Source organism: Odocoileus virginianus, unplaced genomic scaffold, assembly GCF_023699985.2.
Source record: "Odocoileus virginianus isolate 20LAN1187 ecotype Illinois unplaced genomic scaffold, Ovbor_1.2 Unplaced_Contig_9, whole genome shotgun sequence".
NCBI classification, from domain to species: domain Eukaryota; kingdom Metazoa; phylum Chordata; class Mammalia; order Artiodactyla; family Cervidae; genus Odocoileus; species Odocoileus virginianus.
In genome coordinates, this window is record NW_027224326.1 from 734,195 (window position 1) to 755,123 (window position 20,929).

Sequence of the window (20,929 nt, forward strand, 5' to 3'; positions counted from 1 at the left end):
CCCACTATATTTTCTCCAAACAAGTTAAAGGTGAAGTTAATGCAGCATAGAACAGGACATGAGCCCAGCAGGGCCCTGGGCTCGCACACGTGGATGGTGCCCATGAGCAACCTGAGCTCCAGAGACCACACCCGAGGGCCCCAGGAGCGTCAAGGGGAATACCTTCATGGGCACCTTGCAGCCGTCACTGCCTCCTCTGCCCAGCTTGCCGTAGTCCCCATCCCCCCAGGACCAGACAGTGTCGTCATCCGTGAGGCAGAGGGTCTGGGCGTCCCCGCTGCCACAGGCAACATCAACCACGCGGTGGCCCTGCAGCGCCTCCACCTGCAGAGAAAGGGGACTTAGGGGTTACCTGACCACAACAGGAAGGAGAATCTCCCCTAGAGAGGCTAAGGCGCTGAGATTTTTTTCTTTGGGGGATGCCTGTTTTAATTCTTCCCAAAAAACAGGTAATCTTAATAATCCTATAAGAGAAGATAGAAAATACCCCTCACATATTCAAACTATAGGCATCTCAGCTGTAAGAGGCAGACCTCAGTGTCCCCTGCTCAGTGCTGCCACCCTATTGCCTCACCCAAAAAAACTGGGCCTTCTAGGAGACAATGTCTCTAGGTAGATGCCAAAGCGATATTTACTAGTGTAGATAAAAGGGTATTTCAAACACTATCCTGTTTAAATGACCTATGGAAGATATACCAAGATGGTTTTTATTCCCACCAAAAATAAAACTGTTAACTCTGAAACTAAAACGAATCTGGAACAGGAAATACTTTTTATTTTTAGAAAAGGATAATGACAATGGCAAGCTGTCCCTCCAGACCTCCCAGGCAAAGCTGCTCCTCACCAGCTTCGGCTTTAACTGGTCCTCACTGTCACTGTGCCCCAGACGGCCATACCGGCCTTTGCCCCAAGTGTAGAGGTCGCCAGCCGCAGTGACACACGCGCTGTGGGCTCCACCGGCAGCAACATCAACCACCTCAGTTCCTCTTAGAGACTCAATCACACGAGGACGGTCACATGGACTGCAAAAAAATCACCAAATATAGCAGCAGGAGTTTAATTCCTGAATGTTTTTAAATTATTTCACATTAGGCTTCCAGTGTGCTATTCACTTATTCAATGCACACCTCTCAATCTACATCAAGTCAATCATTAAAAAAAAAAAAAATCAATCTGGAGGAATGATTCAGACCTGAACTCTAAATTACATAATACCCTACCTACCTTCCTTTACAGAAGCTGCCAAATGCCAGAGAAGAGATGTACAGTCTAAATCAAGGAGTAGCGCTTACAGGTTGACTAAGTCTGGACTATACCCTATTTTTGAAAGGCCAGTGAACTGAGAATGGGTTTTACAATTTTTAAGGGTTGTAAAACAAACAAAACAAGAAAGAAGCATAGACAACAAAGATGGTATGTGACTGACAAAGTATTTATTACTATCTGGCCTTTTAGAGAAACAGGTTATCCACCCTTGCTATAAATCAACTTTTCATTTATAGACTCAAATAGTCTAGAACATGACAAGCACTAACAATAAACTTCCTTTTCTTGAGTTTTGAAAGCTCTTTTTAACAATTTCAGATATAAGACCTTAGTCAAATATATGATGGCAAATGTTTTCCCGTCTTAACACTGTCTTTATAAAAATTGTGAATTTCTTCAAAGAGAAGCTCACAATTTTCATGAAGTCCAATTTATCCTATTTTTCTTTATTGAACTGTGCTTTTGGAGTTCTAGCTAAAAATCTTTGTCTGACTTAAGGTCACAAAAGTTTCCCCTCATGTTTTCTTCTAGAAGTTTTTAGTTTTAGGTATATGAGTTAATCTTGGATATTATGCAAGATAATTCAAGTTCAAAGATCGAGGTATTCCCTTAGGCAGGGTTGAAGATTTCAGGCTGTGGTATGTGGAATTTAGGCCGTAGTCCTTATTTCTGGATGGATTACTGGACATGTTGCACAGTCTATGCTTTAAACCAGATCTGAGCAGAAGATTGGCTAGTTGGCCTAGATAGTAGTAAGTGAAGTATTTGGTTTAATTCTGGATATTAATGGTACAAGGTAAGAATTTAAGTTCACTGTTTACCATATGGTTATTGAATTGTTCAAAACCATTCACTGAAAAGGCTATCTTTTCTCTAAAAACTTGTCTTTGCACTTCTGTAAAAATTGTGAGGAACAAATCAAATTTCATTCTTCCACACTTGTTGTGTCAGTATTTGCAAGTGCATTTTTGGACTCCCCATCCTGTTCTGCTCTACTGACGTATTTCTCTCTCTTTACAGTACCTCACTGTCTTGATTACTGTATCTTTATAATGAGACTTGAAGTTAGGTAGTATCAGCTCTCCAGCTCTGCTCATTTTCAAAGTTTGTTTTTACTATTAGAAGTACTTTGCATTTCCACATGAATTTTATAATCAGCTTGCCAATTTCTACAGAAATTCTGAATGGGAAGGGGTTGAATCAATAGGTTAATTTGGGAAAAACAACAAATTAACAATAATGAGTCTTCCAATCCATGAACACAGTATACTCCTCCATAATTTTAGGTCTTTTACAATTTCTCAGTAACATTTTTATAGGTTTTTTTGTTGTCTATAAGTTATCCATATCTTTGGGTCAAATTTATTCCTTACTATTTCAATTTTAGGGGAAGGGTACCATAAGTAGTATTTTAAAATTTCAATTTCTGATTGCATATGTAATATGTATAAAGACACAGTTGACTTTTTTTGATACAGGAATGTTTCCTTTGTCTACAACTGGCCTTCATTTACTGATCTTCTATCCTGTAACTTTGCTAATCTCACCTACTAATTCCAATAGATTTTCTGTAGATACCATCAGATCTTCTACATAAATAATCATATTATGTGTAAATGGACAGTTATTCTGAATATTCATTGGAAGGGTTGATGCTGAAGCTGAATCTCCTATACTCTGGCCACCTGATGAAAACAGCTGACTCATCAGAAAAGACCCTTATGTTGAGAAAGATGGAAGGCAGGAGGAAAAGGGGATGACAGAGGACGAGACGGTTGGATGGCATCACCAACTCAATGGAAATGAGTTCAAGCAAGATCCAGGAAATAGTAAAGGACTAGGGAATCAGGTGTGTTGCAGTCCATGGGGTCACAAAGAGTTGGACGAGCAACTGAACAACAACAAATTCTCTTTCCCATTTGAATGCCTTTTATCTGTTTGCATTATTGTACTGCCCTTGCTAAACCTGCTAAACAATGCTGAATACAACTACTGACATCAGTGGACTTCCCTGTCTCGTTCCTGGAGATAGGAAAACTGCTAGGTCTGTCACTGTCAGGTATCGTGTTAGTCCTAGGTTTAACAGAGATGCCCTTTATCAAGTTTAGGAAGTTTTCTTTCCTTCCTATATTGCTCAAGTTTTTTTTTTATCAGAAACAAAGGTTAATCTGCTAAATGCTTTTCTGCCTTTTATCCACTGAGATAATCAAAATAATTTTTCTTTTTTATACTGATCAATTTTTTAATGTTAAAACAATTATTCAATTTCTGGTATAAATCTCACTTAGCCATACTGCTTTATCCTTTTTCATACTGTTAAGACTCAATTTTCTAAACTATTAAGAATTTTTACATCTATGTCAATGAAGGATATTGGTCTGTATTTTCTTAATAATATCTGAGTCTGATTTTGATATAAGAATGGAACTGCCCCCACAAAAAACTAAATTGGGGAGAATTCCCTTCTTCACTTTTCTGAAATAGTTTGTGCAGAACTGGTATTATCTGTTACTTACATGTGTGGTAGAAATCACTAGTCATCTACATGGTCTGAAGAATTATTTGTGGAAAATTCAATTTTTTAAATAGACACAGGGCCATTCAAGTCATCTTTCCTGAGTGAGCGTTAAAGAATATGTGTCCTTTGAGGAACATGTCCATTTCACCTAAAAAGTTAAACCTGTCTGCATAAAGTTACTCAACATACTTCATCTTTCAGTAACTACACATCTTTAGTGATGAACACTCCCTCATTCCTGATATTCCTATACATTCACAGTGTGTGTCTGTGTGTGTGTGTGTAGAGAGAGATCAGTCTAAAAGGCGGTTTTCACTGATTACACTTTATCAAAGAACCGACTTCTGTTTTCTTTCATTTTCTTCCATTTTTCTGTTTTCTATTTCATGGATTCTTATTTCCTTCCTTCTGCTCACTTTATCTTTTTCTAGTTTCTTAAAGTAGAAGCTGAGGTCATTGTTAAGGACCATTTTTCTTTTATAAAAAGGCATTTTATGCTATAAGTTTCCTTCTAAGCACTGCTTTTTCTGGATCCTACATATTTTTACATGCTGTTTTCACTTTCACTCCACTGTATCTCCACTGTACTCTAGCTTGCATTACTGCTCATCAGAAATTCACCATCACCCTTCATCTGTTATTCTTTATATACCTGGTATTTTTCCCTCTGGCTGCTTTAAATTTTTTTTCTCCTAATCAATGATCTTGGGCAATTTGATTATGATGTGCTTTGGTGTAGTTTCCTTCAGTTTCTCTTGCTTAGGGTTCTCTGAGCTTCTTATATCTGTGGGTTTATGATTTTCATTAAATTTGAAATTTTTTAAGCCATTACATCTTCAAAATCTCCATCCTCCTCACCTTTGATTATGCATATATTGGGCCACTGGAGGTTGCCCGCAGCTCACTGATATAACTGTCTTTTATGTATTCTTTTCTTCTGTTTCACTTGAATCGTTTCTACTGTTATGTATTCAAGCGCACTGCCCTTTTCTTCTGTAATGCTTAATCTGCCATTAATCCCATGAACTGTATTTTAGGCCTTAGACACTGTTTCTTAAGTATTTTGGATATTAACCCCCGATCAGTTACATGGTTTGCAAATATCTTCTTTCATCCCACAGGATGCCTTTTCACTGTGCTGTGCAGTAGATTTTCAGTTTGATGTCCCATTTGTTTTTGTTGCTTTTGCTTTTAGTGTCATATCCAAAAAGTCAATGCCAAGACTACTGTCAAAGAGCTTTTCCCCTGTTTTCTTCTAGGAGTTTCACTGTTTCAGGTCTTATAGTCAACTTTTTAACCCATTTTGAGCAAATTTTTGTGACTGGTGTAAGACAGGGGTCCAATTTCATTCTTCTGCATTTGAACATGTAATTTTCCCAAACAACACTACTGAAGAGACATGTGCCTAATAATTTTTGACGAAATGAACAATATTGTAAATACTATACCATATGCTGTTTGTATCCATAAAATATTCTTGAGGTCTGACCTCTACAACACAGTTAAGTTACTTGAAAGCAGTTTAATCCTTTCATGTCCTGCTTTCTTAGCTTTGCTGGTGGGATCAGAACAGCAGTTCAGGCAGTCTTAGCTGAATTCCTTCGGCAGTTTTGTGCCCCATCATCCTTGGTCCTCTGCTCAGGGCCCCATGAGTTAGGAGGTCTGGGGAGTGGGCACTACCTACAGAGCTCTGTGCGCTCTGAGAATGCTGCCCCCAGTCTTTTAGGTGGTCTATTCCTTGGCCTCTCAGATGTTCTCTTCACAAATGAGTGTCAGTGTTCACCTCTAGAGATCACTGAGCACACCTCACTGCCTGTTGTTCAATGCCTTGAGGGCTGCTGTTTCATGTATCTTGTCTGGTGCTTTAGTTATATCAGGTGCAAAGGTCCTGTGGCTCCAATTTGGCCTTTATTTCCCATTACTTTTTAAAAATTACTGAGTGTGTTTTGTGTAAAAAACTGAGTCATTTGTGTGTTCCTTTCCCCTCACTGACATTTGCTCTGTATTTACAGGTTTAGCATCTGCATGTTAACAAAATGCCAGCTATTAGTGGAGAACTAGGACCAGGGTAAGCAGCCTCAGGGGAAAGGACGAGATGAAGCTCCCCATACTTGGCAATCAGAAATCAAACTTCAGATCTGATGCCCCGAACAGAGAGCTCATGTCGGCGAGCCTACACAATGTCACACGAATTATTTCTGCTAAGTCAGTCATTAAGCTTGAGTAGATCATCGCAGATGCGGCCCTGAAAAACAAGCTACCAATACACTACACAAGCATTAACACAGACAAAATCAGGAAAAGAAGACACAGCACTGGAAACGGCACTTCACACAGTACCTTCGGTTGCCATGCCCCAGCTTCCCATCTTCTGCTTCACCCCAAGAGTAAACTTCTCCTTCTGAAGAGAGGGCAAGACAGTGTTTTCCTCCTGAGTTCACAGCTACTTTCTTAATGAACACATGCTGAATGGATTCAAGCAATGTGGGGGTGGACACCGATTCTGTCCCTCCAACTCCTAGTCTGCCGCCGGCACCATACCCAGTGGCGTATAGCTACAAGATAAAATAATACAGACATCATATTTTTATCTAGGAATCCCATATTTCAATAATTAATAAATAAAGCTCTAGGTATTTTTTACCACAGAAAAATTAAATTTAAAATTAAGACTTTATTTTTGCTTTATAAGAACTCTAAAAATTAAAGAAAAAGTTACAATTAATAGAAACTCCAAATTCAGAAAATGTATTTTGAAAGCACCTCTTTTCCCTGGAAGTACTTCTATTTTTGTCTAGAATAGCAATTACAATTAATACCAAGAAAAGCAAAAAAAAAAATTAATTATCTACTATATGCAACCCCGGAGAAGGAAATGGCAACCCACTCCAGTATTCTTGCCTGGAGAATCCCATGGACAGAGGAGCCTGGCAGGCCATGGTCCACAGGGTCACAGAGAGTCGGACACGACTGAAGCGACTAAGCATGCATGCACGCACTATATGCAAATCCCAAATAACACCTACAGAAATACCCATAGGAAAAGTATATGTATGTCTAATATTTCAGCAAAGCAGTATATAAATCACATAGAAGACTACACTATTTTTCTTTCATTCTAGGTGGGTAATTCATTTAGGATATAAAACATCTTTATCATAAAAAAAAAAAAATCAAGACTGCCGTTTCCCAATGCATGTCAAACACCCCTCCTATAACAATTTAAAGGCTGTTTCACATTGTTTCAGCTGGTCTGCTACACTGACACAACAGGAAGGAAACTTGAAGGCCCAAAACAAGAAGTAAAACCAAGAATTCAGACAGATAAATGAGCCCAAAGCCAGTTTCCCTGGGAACGCTTTGAGGATCTCAAGTGCACAGCCTGTCAGGGGTGAGGAGTCAAGCCCAAAGGGAGACTTTGTAAAAACAAGAGGCTGAAAAGGGCTTCCTCTCACTCAGACTGAATGAGAACTAAGAAGAAAACAAAGAAAGCTGTCTTTCTCAACCTTAGGACTGAATGAAAGGGTGGAGAATCTCTCCTGAGAATTCGTAACCACGAAAGCTGGTGACTGAGTTAGTTTTCAGTCTGAATTAATGCTACCTATGGTCTATATCCTGCAGACCTCCCTGGTGGCTCAGACGGTAAAGCGTCTGCCTGCAGTGCAGGAGACCCAGGTTCGATCCCTGGGTGGGGAAGATCCCCTGGAGAAGGAAATGGCAACCCACTCCAGTATTCATTCTTGTCTGGAAAATCCCATGGGGTCGCAAAGAGTCGGGACACGACTGAGCGACTTCAGTTCACTTCATGGTCTATATTCTGTAGCTAGAGAATTTAATTTACAATGGCTTAGACTTGTAGTACCCCAGGGTCATAAATTCTCTTTTGATCAGTGACTTCAAACCAGACCTCTAACACCACAAACTTCTTAACCAGCAGAGACAGAAGAGAACACTATGTGAAAAAGCAAAAAAATGTGCTGGCTTCTCTTTTTCTCTTCATTTAGATACTGCCTGATCCCTCAGTCCCTGCCTGGAACCTTTCATGGAGATATTTCCAGGCAGTTTTCTATACTTCAAAAAGCTGTCCCATCCTTTCAGAGTCCTACTTCTTGCAGATATTTAACTAAGATGTTAACAGATTCTAATAGTTTATGTATCATTTTTTTAAATGTGTCCATTAATTGCATAACAAATCTAAGTAACAACAACAAACTAGGCCTCATCTCAAAGAATTTCTACATAAAATTTTCCAAGGAAAATAGTCAGCTCAAAATTCCCATTACCTAACAGTCAAAAGAAACAAAGTCCAATATTATGTTTAAAGAAATAAAAGCTTGAAAGTATCCCCAAGGAATGAGAGACTAAGATAACACAAAGCAGAATTTCCAGAAATTAAAAAAACAGAGTTGAAATTAAAAGCCCTGATGCATAAAAGAGATTATAAGCAGGTGAAGAAATATTAGAAAACTAGCATATGGCTCTGAGGAAATTATCCAGCATATGGCAAAGAAACACAGAAAGAAGAGGAAACAGAAAAGAAGAGAGAATTTGGGATAGACCTCCTCACTTGAACATCAATCAGAACTCGGAGTTTTAAGTACAGATCGCAGAGTGTCAGGAAGCATTTAACAAGAGGCTTCCCATGTGCTGTTTCCGATCTGTCAGGAACCCTCCGGCCCTTATTGATTCCTGAATATTCAGGAATTAAGAGGAGAGGCACGCCTTTCCCGGGGCTGAGGAATCCAGGCATTTCTCATTATAGTGAGCCATACGGTAAAAGGTGATTGTTTGCAACTCTCTCTTTGATAGGGATCGTCTTATGTTTTGTAAGTCTGGAATTTTAATCTTTATCTTTGCTGAGAATAACCACCTTGTAAGACAGTATATATGCCCACGCCATGTTGATTAAAACACCTTTGCTCCATCAGAGCTTTGGTCCCCGTGTCTCTTTCTTTCTTTCTATTCCTTTCTGTCTTCTCTCTCTCTCTCTCTCTCTCTCTCTCTCTCTCTCTCTCTCTATCTCTATTTCTGGCTAATTCCTTGGAGCACAGAGGCCTGCTGAGCTCACTTTCTTGCCCGGGCTTCTAAGACCCTCTCGAGAACGGCGCACTGTGCCTTCACCCACTCGAGAGGGCGCCTGGTGCCTACGTGCAGCAGCGCGAGCCCTAAGAACAGGACTCTATTGGCTTTCCGTGTAAACCAGGGGATATCAGCCTCTTTCTCTCTCTTACTCTCGGAACCACCAGGTTCCGGTCCATTAAAGGACCAACAAGTGCTATCAGCCTCTTTTTCTCTCTTACTTTCTTATCGTCGACTCCGGACCACCAGGTTCTGGCCCATTAAAGGACCAACAATAGAGAAAACATGGGAGAGCAATATTTGAAAAAATAATCTCTGAGAATTTACCAGAATGTTAAAAGGCCAGTTCCTAGGAAGCAGGAAGCCCACCCCTCTTCCTGCACCACCTGGTAAAAAAACAATAAAAAAGGACAGGAAAAATAAAAAGAAATTGACATCTAAATATATCATAGTGAAAGTGTAAGTCACTGAAGAAAGATTTTAGAAGCAGCTGTTATACAAAGAGAGGATTTATAACTTTCATTTGCGTAAAAATTAATCTGACTGCTGATATTCCCGGTCATGATCAATGACACTCATGATCAATGAGGGCCAAAAACCAGAAGAATAAAACTTTTAATAGACTGACTAAAAATAATGGTCAACTGAAAATTTTGTACTCTAGGACATGGCTTGGATTACTATCCACAAGCAAAATCAAGCCCACCACCTGTTTTTTATTAAAAAAAGAAAAGTTTTATTAGAGCACAGGCACACTCCCTCATTTTCATATTCACCACAAGCTGCTTTCATAATTGCAACAGAGATTAGACTGTATGATTCCCACAGCCAAAAAATACTATGGCACCCTTCACAGAAAAAGTCTGCAACCCTCACCTAGAAAAAGGACAAAATTAAGATATTTTAAAACAAACAACAAAACAATCAGGAGATTAACCAACAACAGACCCTCACTAAAAGAAACTGAAAATACATGTTTAAAGTATCAGTAGAAGGACTGACCACCTGACCTGCCTCTTGAGAAATCTGTATGCAGGTTAGAGGCAACAGTGAGGAACTGGACATGGAACAACAGACTGGTTCCAAATAGGAAAAGGCTGTATATTGTCACCCTGCTTATTTAACTTATATGCAAGAGTACATCATGAGAAACTCTGGGCTGGAATAAAGATTGTCAGGAGAAATATCAATAACCTCAGATATGCAGATGACACCACCCTTATTATAGAGCAAAGAAGATATGCAGATGACACCACCCTTATTATAAAGCGAAGAAGAACTAAAGAGCCTCTTGAAAGTGAAAGAGGACAGTGAAAAGGTTGGCTTAAAGCTCAACATTCAGAAAACTAAGATTATGGCATCTGGTCCCGTTACTTCATGGCAAATAGATAGGGAAACAGTGGAAACAGTAACAGACTTTATTTTGGGGGTTCCAAAATCACTGCAGATGGTGACTGCAGCCATGAAATTAAAAGATGCTTGCTCCTTGGAAGAAAAGTTATGACCAACCTAGACAGCATATTTAAAAAGCAGAGACATTACTTTGCCAACAAAGGTCCATCTAGTCAAGGCTATGGTTTTTCCAGTAGTCATGTATGGATATGAGAGTTGAACTATAAAGAAAGCTGAGCACCAAAGAATTGATGCTTTTGAATTGTGGTGTTGGAGAAGACTCTTGAGAGTCCCTTGGACTGCAAGGAGATCCAACCAGTCCATCCTAAAGGAGATCAGTCCTGAATATTCATTGGAAGGACTGACACTGAAGCTGAAACTCCAATACTTTGGTCACCTGATGCAAAGAAATGACTCATTTGAAAAGACCCTGATGCTGGGAAAGATTGAAGGCAGTTAGAGAAGGGGATGACAGAGGATGAGATGGTTGGATGGCATCACCGACTCAATGGACATGAAATTGAGTAAACACCCGAGAGTTGGCGATAGAAGGAGGCCTGGCGTGCTGCAGTCCACGGGGTCACAAGGAGTCACGCACAACTAAGCGACTGAACTGAACTGAGAAGGAAAATTATCCCAGAGAATCCAAGACATAAGAAATAACTGGTGAGAAAAGATGTGTATAACGTTTGGGTAAATCCAGAAAATATATGGTCTACATAAAAAAACAATAATAATAATGCTTATCATTAGGGACACAGGTTAGGGCCAAAACACAGAATAACAGAGAATCACCCTTTCTTATTTGGGAGAAGTACAGAAATACTGATTAACTTTAAATTTTAAATATGTTAAAACAACCAGAAAACAACTAAAAGACAGAACTGTCCAGAAAACAGAAAAAGAGAGCTACACTTCAACCCTTAATACTTCTGGGTAGCATGACCTTGATACTTCTGGTGGGTGGCCTCTGATTTGCTTCCCAGAGTCCCTGTTTGGTAGGTAATCCCTCCTCAGATGTGGGCTGGGCCCAGTGACACTCTTCTAATGGACAGAATGTAGCAACAGGGATGACAGGTCACCTCTGCGTTAGCTTGCACAAGACTGTGACTCCTGTTTTGCTCTCAGGCTCTCCCGCCTTGACGAAGCCAGCTGTCATGGGAGATGGCACAGAACTGAAGGCAATCTCAGCCAACAGGTCATGGCAAGCTGAGGAGCCCTGCAGCCTGCCGAGAGACTCCAGGTTGGAGGACCAAGCTGAGTTACCCAGACAGACTGCGAAATAATAAATGTGTACTGTTCTATGCAAACCGTGGTAAGTTAAACGATAATATGGTATCATAACCTGACGCGGAATGGGTTAAGACAGATATATTATGATGAGCACACTCATGACCCTGGGTCTCCCAAAAATTCCAAACACAAACCAATATGTGTATGTGTGTGTGTGTGTGTGTGTGTATACATATATATATACATATATATATATATATATATATATTTATAAATATATAAATAAAACAGAACCTAACCAAGTAAGGTTTCTTCAATGAATGCAAGACTGTTTGATACAGGAAAAGCAATCAATCTAATTCACTATATTAATCTTTGGCCTCCTGATGCAAAGAGCTGACTCACTGGAAAAGACCCTGATATTGGGAAAGATTGAGGGCAGGAGAAGGGGGTGACAGAGGATGAGATGGTTGGACAGCTTCACCGACGTGGACATGAGTTTGAGCAAACTCCAGGAAACAGTGAAGGACAGGAATGCTGCAGTCCATGGAGTTGCAAAGAGCTGGCCATGACTTAGTGACTAAACAACAACGCGAGGAGAAAAACATCTGTATGACAGTGTTTTAAATGTAGAAAGATGTTTGACACGTCAATATCCATTCATAAACAGAAAAAGATGTGAACTTCCTTAATCTGATAAAGGGCATCTATCAAAACCTCACAGTAAGTGTGTGAAGGATCCCATCACAGTGTTTCCTTTGCAGCCTAAATTAAGACAAAAAGAAGGTCCACCACCACCACCCCTGTTCAGTATTATACTGCAATTCCCGCCCAGCCCAAATAGCTCCATTTCTCTGTAAAAGACAGGTGAACTGGAAAGGAATGAACAAAATTTATCTCAGAACATGAATTTATAAAGATGATACAAAACAGCTTGAGATACTAAGAAAGAAAAGAATATAATAAGGTCACTAGACAGCTGGGCTTCTCTTTGCTTCAGGGCTTTCCTTGTGGCTCAGCTGGTAAAGAATCCACCTGCAATGCAGGAGACCTGCGTTCGATCCCTGGGTTGGGAAGATCCCCTGGAGGAGGGAACAGCTACCCACTCCAGTACTCTGGCCTGGAGAATTCCATGGACTGTATGGGATTGCAAAGAGTTGGACACGACTGAGCGACTTTCACTTTCACTAGACATACAGTCAATATATAAATAACAACTATTTCCACGTATCAGTAGCAATTTTTCAAAAGACAGCATTATGGGAGAACTTCTAAGATGGTGATAGAATAAGATGGGAAAATCACCTTACTCTCCACAAATACATCAAAAATACATCTACATATGGAACAACTCCTAAAGAATACCTTCTGAATGCTGGCAGAAGACCCAGACTTTCAAAAAGGCAAGTCAATCTCCTTAGAATGAGGTAGGTCAAAAGATAAAGGTTAAAAAAAAGTGACAAAGGATTTCAGGACCGGGACCTGAGCCCTGGGGAGAGAGCTGTAAAGGAGGAAAAGTTTCCACATACTTGGAAACGCCTCCTGGAAGGGGAAGGGGGAGCTTCAGAACCTGAGAGGGGAGCACAACGGCGGGTGCTCGGAAGGCAAAATGGAGAGAAGTCACCACAGAGATAGCTGCCGAACATTACTTCCCAGGTGAGAAGCTGCTCACACTGCTGGCCTGGAACAAATGGGGGCTGAGTGCTGAGGCACAAGCTTTAAATATCAGGGAGATGTCCTGATTTGGCCAACTGTGAGAATACTCTGAGGAGGTTAGTAGGACGCAGCTGAACGAGTCCAAGGAAAAAACTGGGCATCCCGCATCAGCAGATGAATGGATAAGGAAGCTGTGGTACATATACACCATGGAATATTACTCAGCCGTTAAAAAGAATTCATTTGAATCAGTTCTAATGAGATGGATGAAACTGGAGCCCGTTATACAGAGTGAAGTAAGCCAGAAAGATAAAGACCATTACAGTATACTAACACATATATATGGAATTTAGAAAGATGGTAACAATAACCCTATATGCAAAACAGAAAAAGAGACACAGATGTATAGAACAGACTTTTGGACTCTGTGGGAGAAGGCGAGGGTGGGATGTTTCGAGAGAACAGCATCGAAACATGTATATTATCTAGGGTGAAACAGATCACCAGCCCAGGTTGGATGCATGAGACAAGTGCTCAGACCTGGTGCACTGGGAAGACCCAGAGGGATCGGGTGGAGAGGGAGGTGGGAGGGGGGATTGGGATGGGGAACACATGTAAATCCATGGCTGATTCATGTCAATGTATGACAAAACCCACTATAATATTGTAAAGTAATTAGCCTCCAACTAATAAAAAAAAAAAACAAAAAAAACTGGGCATCCCGGAGAGACAAAATACCGTTGTCACTGGAACACCCCAACTCCTAACTCCACGCATTTGCAGACAGTGGTGTGTGCCCAGGTGGTGGCTGCCAAAACCGGCAAAACTGGTAGGAAAGCCAGAGGCAGAATGTGACACGACTGCAGTTTATGTAAACATAAGTGACTAGACACTGCCAAAACCAGGGCAAGTGCCTGAGGCAGCAGACAAAAAGCCGCCACTGCAGTCCCAATCCCAGAGATGGCAGCTGCCAACAGCTGTGAGCAGGCACAGGTTACTGCCCAAGCCATGCTGGGAGTCTAAGCAGCTTGGTTCTTCCTAGGGACCCACAAATTGAGTATATTCCTCTGGGAGAGCACACGACCCGCCTTAGACTGTGACAACATCTGGCAAATCTAACGCCACAGGCACTGCCCAGTACATCCTAATTGTGGCTGCCACATTCCACCCTCTCCACAGCCCAAGTGAACGAGTGAACCCTAACAAGCCTTGGCCTTCTCCACCTCTTGCCTGGCTAAGGAACAAACACTACAGGGTAGCCTACAAGCAGAGCTAATCAATCAAAATCACTAGAGTTGATCAACAAATATAACAAAGTCATAAGTAAGTAAGTAAGTAAGTGAAGTCACTCAGTCATGTCCGACTCTTTGAGACCCCGTGGACTGTAGCCCACCAGGCTTCTCCGTCCATGGGATTCTCCAGGCAAGAATACTGGAGTGGGTTGCCATTTCCTTCTCCAGAATAAAATCATAGGATATATTAATAAAATTAATACACAGAAATTCCTTGCATTCCTATACATTAACAATGAAAAATCAGAAAGAGAAATTAAGGAAACAATCCCATTCACCACTGCAACAAAAAGAACAAAATACCTAGGAATAAACTACCTAAAGAGACAAAAGACTTGTATGCAGAAAACTATAAGACACTGATGAAAGAAATCAAAGACAACACAAAAAGATGGAGAGATATACCATGTTCTTGGAATGGAGAATAGATATCATGAAACTGACTATACTACTCAAAGCAGATTCAATGCAGTCCTTACCGAACTACCAACAGTATCTGTCACAGAACTAGAACAAAAAATTTCACAATTTGTATGGAAACACAAAAGACCCCAAAAAGACAAAGCAACCTTGAAAAAGAAAAAAAGAGCTGTAAGAATCAACCTTCCTGACTTCCGACTATACTACAAAGCTATAGTAATCAAGATAGTATGGTTGGCACAGAAAACAAAAATATAGACCAATGGAATAAGACAGAAAGTCCAGAGATAAACCCAAGCACCTATGGGCACCTTATCTTTGACAAATGACACAAGCATATACAATGGAGAAAAGAGAGCTCTTCAAAAAGTGGTGCTGGGAAAACTGGGCAGCTACACATGAAAGAATGAAACTAGAACATCTCCTGAGACATACACAAAAATAAACTCAAAATGGATCAAAGGCCAGAAACTAGAAAGCTCCTAGAGGAAAACATAGGCAGCACACTCCTTGACATAAATCACAGCAAGGATCCTCAATGACCCACCTCCTAGAATAATGGAAATAAAAACAAAATAAACAAGGAGGACCTAATTAAACTTGTAAGATTTTTGTAGATCAAAGGAAACTATAAACAAGGATAAAATAATTGCAATTATTTTCTCCCAACTCTCAGAACAGAAGAAAATAACTGCAATCCAAAATATACAAGTAGTTCATGCAGCTCAATATCAGAAAAACAAAGAACCCAATAAAAAAATTGGTGGAAGATCTAAACAGACATTTCTCCAAAGACATACAGATGGCCAAAAAACACATGAAAAGATGCTCAACATTGTTCATTATTAGAGAAATGCAAATCAAAACTACAATGAGTTATCACCTCACACCAGTCAGAATGGCCATCATCAAAAAATTTACAAACAATAAATGCTGGAAAGGGTGTGGAGAAAAGGGAACCCTCTTGCACTGTTGGTGGGAATGTAAATTGATACAGCCACTATGGAAGATGGTATGGAGATTCCTTAAAAGAACTAGTTTTATTCCAAACTACCATATAACCCAGCAATTCCACTACTAGACATATACCCGGAGAAAACCATAATTGAAGAAGACACGTGTTCACTGCAGTACTATTTACAGTAGCTAGGACATGGAACCAACACAGATGTCACTCAACAGATGAATGGATAAAGAAGCTGTGGTACGTATACACAATGGATTATTACTCAGCTACAAAAAGAACGTATTTGAGTCAGTTCTAATGAGGAGGATGAACCTAGAGCCTATTATACAGAGTGAAGTAAGTCAGAGAAAAGCAAATATTGTATATTAACATATATATATGGAATCTAGAAAAATGGTACTGATGAACCTATTTGCAGGGCAGCAGCAGTGGAGATGCAGACACAGAGAACAGACTTGTGGACACAGTGGGGGAAGGAGAGGAGGGATGAATTGAAACAGCAACACTGAAGCATATACAGCACCGTATGTAAAACAGATAGCCAGTGCAAATGTATGACACAGGGAGCTCAAACACAGTGAGCTGTGACAATCCAGAGCAGTGGGATGTGGTGGGAGGTGGCACGGAGGCCCAAGGAGGAGGGGACATATGTATACCTATGGATGATCACGTTGATGTACGGCAAAAACTAACACAATAATATAAAGCAATTACCCTCCAATTAAAAAAATTTTTAAAGACATTATGATAGCATAATGCCAGCAGCATGACAGCAGACAAAAATGTAATACATACGTCAAATGGACGGATACGCCAATAACTATAATATACCTTGTATATCATATATACATACCTTGTATGTATGCTGCATTTCAAAGTAAAAAATTCTAAAGTCATAAAATACACTAAAGATTATACAGAAATACTACAGAATTTATGGCATACTGCTTTCAGAATGCCATAAATACTATTAATCTTGAAATAATGTTTTAGTACAGAATCCTTATACACACTCTGATCCAAACTGCCCTCCAGCCACAGCTGTCTCTCAGTTTCGATGTCAGTATGACACAGAAAACACACCTTCTTACCTTCCCATCAGCTGTCACTGCAAAGAGCGTCTGCTCTCCTCCAATTAGTTGCACAGGTCTGAGAGCTGCAAGGGCTTCACATGGCGTAGGGACTTTAACTTTTGCACCTTCAATGCCCCCAAGCTGACCTCTATGATTATGACCCCATCCATAAATTGTTCCACTGCCACCAGCAGAAAGAGTCCAGTCATCTGGTCGCCTGTAACAGACATTAAAACACAATTGACATGGGAAAGAACTCATGTGAGGCACCCTTTTCCCACAGACAATATTAACTCTTGTTTTGCTATAGTCAACCTGTTCATCCACTGCACAAGCTGTTCATCTTGCTCTCTTCTGAAAACGCTGTGACTCTCATGGAGAACATCCATGTTTTCACCATCTGCCATCAACTCACGAATTTTCTTAGCCACCTGGACAATATTATTATGAGATTATAAATCAAGCACTCATCTCTCAGGAATAAAATAAATAATACTAAGGCAAGAAGACAGGAGAGGAAGTCTTCCCAACCAAGAAAATGAGGGAATGTCAACATCAACATTGTGATTTTAGGGTAAAAAATCAAAACTGACATTATATTACATTGAAGATACTTTAAAATGTCTAGGCAGTATCATTATATCTTTACTAAAAATAAACTTTAACTGAAATTCAGTGTTACTCATTTTCAACTATGTGCTTCTTTTTTTAATGATATTCCTTGCCTTGCAGATGTTACTATCTCATAACACTGGCATCTCTTTACACTATAAAAGAAAACACTTTGCATCCCCAAAGAGGTTCCAAAATAAGGTACCATACCTCGTCGAGAAACAGACGGGGCAGTGACGTTCTCTTGTCCAGGGCCACAGCAACGCGGGAGGCCATGCAGTATCTCCGGAACCAAGCCCACTTGTGTGTTTCAGCACAGCAAGGGAGCGTGTCTAATTCCAGGTCACAAGCAAGAGCTACTAGTACCTGCAGCCACCAAAAATTAACAACACAGGGACACTCAGAGACACAGCTATCATTCTATTTCACCAGCACTGCATGCCAAAGACAGCCCCCACGCAGGCTCTCTGGAGGTCTTCCCTGAGAATTCCTCACTCCAGGATAACTGCCACATGCCCAGCAAGGGGCGTGGCATCACCAATGATGTGGATTATTCCTACCCAGTTCCTAGTGATGCACCTGACAATAGGAACTCAGATCAGATCACTGCTACAATACTTGCCACCTAAGTAAAAGCATCTGAAGGCACACTGTTATCAAAGCACAAGAGCTTAGATCACGCAGAGAATCTTGAAAATGTTTCACATCCAACTTTGATACCCACACCTGTCCTCCGGGATGCCTGATATTTAATGTACTGTACTTGACAGCTCTCTGTGGTTCTCTCACCACCTCAAAACAAGTCAAGTATTACCTTAAAGAATGGGCTGTGCAGTAGCTGCTTGCCACCTCTCACAATAGGATCTTCATATTCAAACTGCCTTTGCAAAGCTTCTGGAAGGCCTTTCACCAAAGCAGCAAGAGCACTGCCTGAAAAACTCTTTTAAGAAAACAACAAAATTACAGCGCATACTAGGAAACCAAATTCAGGAGAGTTGAGTTGAGTGTTTTGTTTCTGTGAGTCAAATGTTTAATTATACTGATACTATTCTCCCCTAAAACAAGTGATTGGTATTTATAAATGGGAAAAAATCTAAAAAGACATAATGAATACTGAAATTAAAAAGAGCATGAAAATTCACTGCAGAATGTTTGGTCTTAATTTCAGTATAACAAAAACAGTTCTCCCAGGGAACTAGAAAGGAATTTCTGCTTCACAAACCTCCACCTCCAACATGATTAAGATAAGCATTCTTTTAACAGTTAACTACTTCATCCAGCAAAACAAAGGTAATGTGGTGAGTTTGACACATAAAGCCCAACAGACAATCCTATTCTCACAGCCATCTACATGGGGCTGCTTCTATAATCAAAGTCCAGCCTGCACTCAGTACAGCAGCAACATAGAGGAGTCTGAATGCAAGAACGGCTCTTAGTCCTATGTGAAATTTCCCACTCTTCTGTGATTAAGAAGTTAAAATAATTAAAGCAACATTTTAGTCCCAAAGGGTCACACAACTAGAAACTATAATGTAATGTTTCATACCAGAGCTCTTGTTTCCCCATCATTATCTCCAAGTAGCCTGTTTATGTTAATTGATTGTCCAAATTCAGTTGTAAGAAGCTTCCTCAGTCTTTGAAGGGCCCACATTCTGTGACTGGCAGCTGAAATGAGAAGACAGAAAAGTCAGAGGATGACCATTCTTCGCAAGAAGACAGACAGACCTGACAACAGAGGTGCCACTTACCCAAGGCACTCAGCTGTGCACAAGCTGCCAGGGACGCGGCGAGGCGGGGGATGATGCTTCTGTTCGAGGCAAGGTTGAGCCGGAAGTCCAACAAACAAGTTACCAAGTCCATGGATGGGCACGAGAGGACACAGCGATCAGAAAGAAGGTCTTTGGGACCTGAAGAAAGGGAATTGTAACTGTCCCCTTGCTGGGCAGAGCAACAGCTACCCCACAAGGAGATTCAACCCACAGTGAGTGCTTCATCCACATGGATGCCACGGCTAGAGGGCTGCGGCCACTGTCGTGTCACTTACCCACGTTCCGTACACTGACATTTCACCTGAAAACTCACATGGCTGAAGAACTGCAACCAGCAACAGTTGGGAAACTTTGGGTGAAAATAGAGTGCTACACCCCAACAGCCAGACAACTGAAACAGCTCATTGCAGTTCTGAACCTTGATGTGGTGGGGCCTTGGCCAGTGCTGGGTCCCAACACAACAGAATGTAGACTACAAAGCACCAAATGAAAATACATGTGTATTTCCCTTGCTTGGATCATCAAGCCCACTCCTCACCTGCAGCTGGCATGATGGGGTAGACTGTGAAGCGCCAGCCCCACCCATTCACAGACCCATCACTGATGAACTTCCACTTCAACTCATCCCCTGGGATGCGCAGTTCGCTGGACCAGTCAGACCACTCCCGGCCTGGGGGACAAAAGCACACTGGTGGTGGGTTTACCCATCATCAGATCAACATCAACTTCCTTAGATACAAAGTCACTCACACCCTGCCTGAAAGACAGCTGGCTCCTCCAGCCCACTGCCCAGGTGCGTTCACACCAAGGCCTTCAGCTCACACTGCAGCAAGCAACTGGGAAGCAGGGGACAGGCAGGCACTGCCCCAAAAGAAGACACTCACACACAACCACAATACTATGAGAGAGGCCCACAGAGCCAGTCTGTGCTCACTCCAGGGTCAGGGCCTACAAAACTTTCTCTGAGAGGATCTGATGTAATGGTTATTACCCAGGCAGCCAAAGACAAAGCCTCAGTCTTCCTCAAAGGGGAATCAAGTGTTCAAAGACACGGGGCCCCCACTGAAGCACAGGGGCAGTTCAGCACAGACGAGCCACCCTCGAGGGAGGGGAGAGCAGCCCTGCCAGAGCCTGGGGTGTCCTGGAGAGGAGCTGGGGGACAAGCTTATGGTGTGCCATCCCAACCGAGCTTCCGCTCAGAGGAGTCATCAGCCAGCAGGGTGGGGGTAGCCTGGAAGGGGCCCTGCTGGAAGCACAGAAGCTGGAGACATCTCAGAACACCACCGCATACTACAGTGGCATCTGCCAAGCTGCCATGCTCATCTGTGATACCACTGCATCCAAAGTAATGTCTTGTGAGTAAAACTCCACTGGTACAGAGCCAGGCCCATCATTTATATTTAGTCTGTGGCTGCCTTTGCTACAAAGGCAGAGGGGAGTAGTTATGTTAGGAAACAATTGTCGACCCTGGCTCCAGACGAAGAATAAAGATATCCGAAGAGATCCGCACACACAGACACATATACACCTGCACCGGTGATTCTAAAAAAGCCAGTGAAGGGCATTTAACAAGCCCCTAGACAGAGTGATTCGCTCCTGTTCAATCTCATGGAGCACATCAGAGCAGAGAGAGACCCAAAGGAGACACCTCC

At 41.3% G+C, this 20,929-nt stretch overlaps 1 protein-coding gene and 1 non-coding gene across 2 annotated transcripts in view; one reads left to right on the plus strand and one right to left on the minus strand.

The window, feature by feature from the left end:
* Positions 1-20,929, minus strand: part of HERC2 (HECT and RLD domain containing E3 ubiquitin protein ligase 2) — a 242,558-nt gene that overhangs the window by 20,097 nt on the left and 201,532 nt on the right. Inside the window, 10 exon segments of the mRNA XM_070463934.1 lie at positions 163-324; positions 845-1,022; positions 6,125-6,339; positions 16,915-17,113; positions 17,212-17,327; positions 17,719-17,874; positions 18,323-18,448; positions 19,055-19,173; positions 19,257-19,415; positions 19,816-19,947. Coding sequence (XP_070320035.1) covers positions 163-324; positions 845-1,022; positions 6,125-6,339; positions 16,915-17,113; positions 17,212-17,327; positions 17,719-17,874; positions 18,323-18,448; positions 19,055-19,173; positions 19,257-19,415; positions 19,816-19,947 — 1,562 coding nt within the window.
* On the plus strand, positions 7,409-7,480 carry TRNAC-GCA (transfer RNA cysteine (anticodon GCA)). The gene has a single exon. It is a non-coding gene; the product is annotated as a tRNA-Cys (tRNA).